The sequence below is a fragment of the Sinocyclocheilus grahami genome, unplaced genomic scaffold (genome assembly GCF_001515645.1).
Source record: "Sinocyclocheilus grahami isolate Dianchi unplaced genomic scaffold, SAMN03320097.WGS_v1.1 scaffold641.1, whole genome shotgun sequence".
In the NCBI taxonomy this organism is placed as follows: domain Eukaryota; kingdom Metazoa; phylum Chordata; class Actinopteri; order Cypriniformes; family Cyprinidae; genus Sinocyclocheilus; species Sinocyclocheilus grahami.
In genome coordinates, this window is record NW_015505820.1 from 823,729 (window position 1) to 829,765 (window position 6,037).

Here is a 6,037-nt window from a genome sequence, read left to right on the forward strand (position 1 = left end):
ACGATCAGCTTGTAACACTCCAAAGAGAAAGGAAAACTTGAAATCGCATCATATGACCCCATTAAAAAAGAAAAAAATTAAGCAGGTAAAATATAATGTAAGATAAAAATATAATCTAATTAAATTTAATTAATTAAAGTAATTACATTTCATTAAAAAAATTTAAAATTTAATTACACTATATAAAATATATTATAAAAAATATAAAGAAAAAAGAAAAAGAGGAAAAAATTAATTTAAATGACTTTAAGCACTCAGGTTTTCGCCTGATTTTTGCTTGGCAGATAACAAAATGGGCATTAAAATCCTAGCGACTTCCACCAAAGGAGAAACGTGAGCCATATCTAGACTTGAGGGAGAACACATTTGACTTGGGCCAATAAGTAACCAATTAGAAACCACCCGGAAAACCCTAGCAACCACCTATCAACACACATATTCACACACATTTTCTTCAGAATGTGTAAAAACTTGTTTAGTTTTGCAATTACATTTGGTGCTGCTAGTGGAGCTTTAGAAACAAAACACTTTTTTCCAGAGTGCTGGTAATATTCATTACATTCGCACATTCATAGAGAACGGCAACCGGCTTGAGTCTGTCTGATCAGGTCTGACACGGAGGAGAAAGGAAGTGACTAGCAGCAGATGCTCCAGATCTCTCATCTGTTTAAACCTATACAGAGTCTCTGCTCACACATGATTACGATATGAATGAAAGATGGAAAACAGAAACTGCATATTAATTTCCATAATGCTGCTTGGATACGTGGCTGGAATCAGAAGGTGTACAGATCCATAAAGTTTCTCATATAGTAGTATTTTATTAACCACAATCTTGTTTTATTCGCAGTTGAAACGTCTGTCTCCATCTCTTTCTCTCTCTATCTGTACCTGCGAAGGTTGCTGAGTGTGTCCGTGAGGGTTCGGACTCTCTTCAGCATGCTGTCAAGCTTGTGCGGCTCTTCTTTGAGGAACTTCACGGCCTCCACTTCCACCCTGAGCACCGCCCGCATACGGGATTGAAGAGATGGAAACTCTTCTGCAAGAAAGATATTTTGCTACTAGTCTGAGTGTTAAAACCACCTGACATTTAAAACGGTTTACGCATGTGGTGCGTCATGAAGCATATGATTGGAGTGGAGTGGGAGGATTTTCCCTGGAGGTGTGAAATGTGAGCATATTCTATATAAAGATGCCATTTTAGCACTGTAAGCAAGTGACAAACAGCGTATCGCGGTGGATCTGTCACAATCCACACCCCAAAGGACACAGCTGGCCCACAGTTTCTTTAAGTTGCATAATATTAACATGTGTGGGCAAGTCTAATACTGGAGAATACTCAACTTCCTGTAACTAAGGAAAACATTCTGAACAACAAGAAAGCAAAGTCCAGTTGCTTACAATCAGTTATTATATAAAATAGTTTGTCTGAGGTATTTCAGTGAGTAATTTATGTTGTTGTACCTTTCAGTCCAGCCAGGTTCTCGCCCACCTTCCTCAGACTGACAGCTCCCTCCTCTACCTCCTTCAGCGTCACGGATCTCTGAGACGCAGCAAGGCTAGAATCAGTCCTCAGTGTCTCCACGTACTGCTCCAGATTCCTACACACAAACACACTTGACAATTATGACACAAATAGCAGCGCAAAAATACTTATATTATTACTGATGAGTCAATCCATCCACATAAATTTGTGTTTTTGTCATCCATTCATCCAGTGAATATTGAAATGACACTGTTGTGACACCAGAGGGCAGTGCAGATTCCACTTCATGCTCCTGACATGTTTGCCATCCAGTGTGGACTTGGTTGCTAAAATGTAGGTTTATGAAAACTATGCAAGTGCTTGCAGGTGATTTATTGAGAATTATTACATTATGGCCACTATGATTTGCTTATGTTACACTACACTTGTTTACATCAGTGGTTCTCAGCCTCTTGTACAACACAATATTCACTTTGATGTTATGTTTTTAGTATTTTGGCTTATTTTAAAATAAAAACAAAATTTAATTTTAAACCATTTTAAGTCATTCTGTGAACCCCTGGTTAAGAGCCACTAGTTTATATTACTGTACAGGGTTTTACACTAACCTGGTAAACCTGCTGAACTGATCAAATATACAGGAATAATTTTACAGACTATAACATTCATTACTATATTAAAATATATATATTTTCTCCTTTTGATAATTTCCCTCTAATTTCCCTAAATACTAATGAGTCTGTGAAATACTGTCTTTCACAAAAATGGTTATTGGTTATGTTTATATGGGTGGCTCAATACCAGCAATGTGCTAGTTCTGGATACCAGCAATAAGAAGTTTCTTTTTATAACTTTCATTTTTATATTGTGTTTTAAACCATGTTTTAAGAGTTACAGATTAATTAGTCAGTATTCACTCCCATTTCGCACTTGGTGAATGTTAATTGGACCCTGTTAGCATATGTACAAGCACTAACAGAAGAATAAAATATAAATCGGAAGTGTCAAGTAAGCAGATTTTACACTTTAACAGTTTAAATTGGTCTGCACTATTATTTATTTATTAGGCTTTTTTAAACAATAGATTTTATGTTATGATGCATTCTAGTACACTCATCTTAGGTTCCAAAAAAATAAATAACATCGCAATTTATGTTGAAATTAAATTATGTTCTACATCATATTAAATACATCATTATATCAATTATGTGTAATCTGGTGTATAAAATGAGGCAGTTTGCTAATGTTCCACATTTCGCATCTCCTTTCACAAAGAAGAAAAAAACTGCTGTTTTGATGCCACATTCCTCAGCCTCCACACGTGTAAAAGTCAAACTGTCCTTCGATTCACTGCTCACAGGCACCCAGAGACCTTTGCTGACTGGACACTGGCGTACAACCAAGGAAAACAGAGTGTTAATGCTGCTCCTGATCTCTGCCTAGTGTTAATTCCCACTGAGTTCAGTTTTTCATGTTTACAGCTCTCTAGAGATTAGGCTTGTTAACCAGTTAAATTAAAGTGGGATTTAATTATGGTTTACTCACAGCAGAGCAGACAGGGCTATTATGAGTTAAAAGAGGGGCTGTAATGAATCGTATGAGGAATGATTTAGAATGAAAGGCATTTGTTTGCCCACAGGAAAGTGAATTTCAGATTGCACAGTGTGTGTGTGTGTGTGGTTTCCACAAAATAAAATAAAAATATAATAATAAACCAACATTATGAGAAGAATAATCAGAAATGTTTCTTGAGCAGCAAATCAGCATATTAGAACGTGGATCATGTGATACTGAAGACTGGAGTAATGATGCTGAAAATTCAGCTTCACCAGCAAAGACATAAATTACATTTTAAAATATATGCAAACAGAAAACAGGATTTTTAAATTGTAATAATATTTCTAATTATTACTGTTTTACTGTATATTTGTTGAGCATAAGATTTTCAAAAACATATTTTTTTTAATGTAAATTTAAATGTATGCTGCCATTCATAAAGTGGGAATTTTATGTGAAACTGCACAGAAAAAAATCTCTTGGCAACATATTCACCACATTTACAGTGGGGCAAAAAAGTATTTAGTCAGCCACCAATTGTGCAAGTTCTCCCACTTAAAAAGATGAGAGAGGCCTGTATACAGGCCTCTCTCATCTTTTTAAGTGGGAGAACTTGCACAATTGGTGGCTGACTAAATACTTTTTTCCCCCACTGTAAATGATAAAAAAATATATATTCAAGGTCAATCCTAACTACAAAAAGCATTAAGCGAAAGGGAGTATGAACTGGATTCCTGCCTATGATCTTTGTAGCATATACAAAAAGACACAATAAATCACTAAGATTAACTTGTAAAATGATGATTAACTAAAGTCTTAAAAAAAAGAAAAGCTAAACTGCCCATTTGCCCTTTCTGTGCTAATACACACAGTGAACCACTATTTCTTTGCTGTACAAGATAATGTTAGAAACGTCTGGCCTGCATGTGCTCTGCCCTTTAAAAACAGTTCAGCATGTTGATCCTGTATTGACTCTTCTCAGCTAGCGAGTAAATCGCCAAACACTTACAGGGTTGACTTACAGGGCACAGACAAACATAAAGGGTACGATTAAGTCCACTTAACCAACACAGCAAATAAAAAGCTGAATGAATTACAGTTCAAAGTATTTTTTCTGAGTTACGTAAGGCTGTATTATTGAAAACAAACCCAGCTAAACAGCTTTATCAACTCTAAAGAATTTACATTAACATAATAACTAGGGATGTAACATAATAACTAGCGAGACTAGTCGAATAGTTGACTAAATGATAATGCTGCTGCTGCTAGTTGACAATGCAAATAGGCTAGTTGTTTAAATTTTTTTGTTTCGCTTTGTATTTTATTATTTTTTTTACAAAGGATAAGTTCCATATTACTGTCATGCTAATCTTACATTTTAAAATGAATTATATTACTATTAAATTATTTAAAATGAATATATTATATGTTAAAAGTATATATCGGGAGTGGAAAACTAAATCATTTAATTTTACCTCAGACCTTGCATGCATTTATTCCCCTTCAGGAACTCGAGCTGCGTCGAAGTCGCTTTGCGAAGTCGCTTTGGGAACGCCCTTGCGTGACCGCGTTCTGAAGCACGTGTCAAATCAGTCCAATGGAGTAGCGAGACGTCACGAGTGGGGTGACGTAAGCACCAGAAAGTATAAAAGCGCATCCGGTGTATGTGTCTGTCTATTTACTGTTGTCTGTCCGCACAAGCATATATAAAAACAATCATGAAAAAGTCTATGGCGAGCGAACGGCATTACAAACGCTGTGTTCCTCCCTGCCCACGATATCTGGCGCCAGGGGATACACACGATTTGTGTGTCGTTTGTTTGGGAGCGGAGCATGCACGGTCAGCTTTCGAGGAGCTGATTGTCATGGGGATCATGGGTGGATTTAGCAGAGGGATCCGAGACGGGCTCGTCCTTTTCTCGGTCCTCACCTGCTAGATCCACGGCTCTCTCTCAGTGTTCGGAAGGCCGCGCTGCGGTTTCTCCCCCGCTTCATCTATCTTCCTCCGAGGAGGTGGATGTGATGAGTGTCGAGACAGAGGAGACTGTGGACTCGCCACCACAGTCCCTCGCGTATGAGGTGTGATTCGTGATTATGGGGTGTGTTCCGCGCCAAAATAAAATATCGTTTGGCCAGGCTAGAAACAGGACGCTCGTCCTAAAAATAATTAGATGAGCGTTTTCTGAATCCAGATCACAGCCTTCACGACGGGGGCCTTCCGTTTTTCCCCGATCTCCATGCTGAGGTGTAAAGAATGTGGGAGAAACCGTACTCATCCCATTGTAACGAGAGGGGCGGGGCCGAGAGCCGTGGGAACAGAGCGAGGCCGGTGGAGTAATTGCGAATGCGCGACACCTGCGCCACTCACCGGTCTCGAGTCTCACGTAGGAGCTCCGGAAGGATATAAAGGAGGAGGGACGACAGGGAAAGACGAGAGAGGACCAGGCCTGGAGTTTATTTTGTGTTTTGGTTTCGTTTGTGCGCGGCAGCCGTCCGCGAGGGGCTGTCGCGCTATTTGGTGTTTATTTTATTATTAAAGTTTTCTTGGAATGTTCGCCGGTTCCCGCCTCCTTCTTCCCGACCTGCAAACTACGTTACACCCGTATTTACAGCCTCACAGTCTCGAATTATTCAAAAAGAACATCGTGGGGCTGAATGATAAGGGATATGGGGCGATGCCAGTGGTGGAGCAGACGCTTGCGAGCTATCTCTCCCCATCCTCAGCATCGTCCCTGAAGGCCCCGAAGCTTCCCACCAGGCCCGTTAGGCTTACATCGAGTCTGGTTGGGAAAGCTTATACAGCGGCAGGTCAGGCTGGCGCATGTTTGCACACCATGGCGGTGTTACAAGCATACCAGGCTGACCTGCTCAGGGGTGGGACTGCTGAGCGAGCAGCAGCCCAAGTCATAAAGCTCCTCATATCGCCAGTCTCAAAAACAGAGCATTGCAATCTGCACCCCTCCACAGAAAGATCGGGGGTCGGGGCGATGCTCT

At 39.7% G+C, this 6,037-nt stretch overlaps 1 protein-coding gene across 1 annotated transcript in view; it reads right to left on the reverse strand.

Annotated features, from left to right (window-relative positions):
* LOC107558330 (sickle tail protein homolog) overlaps positions 1-6,037 on the reverse strand; it is an 18,365-nt gene that overhangs the window by 9,135 nt on the left and 3,193 nt on the right. Inside the window, exons 2-3 of the mRNA XM_016241982.1 lie at positions 1,465-1,601; positions 892-1,039 (exon numbers count right to left, since the gene is read on the reverse strand). Of these exons, the coding sequence (XP_016097468.1) occupies positions 892-1,039; positions 1,465-1,601 (285 nt within the window). The remainder of the gene's footprint in view (positions 1-891; positions 1,040-1,464; positions 1,602-6,037) is intronic.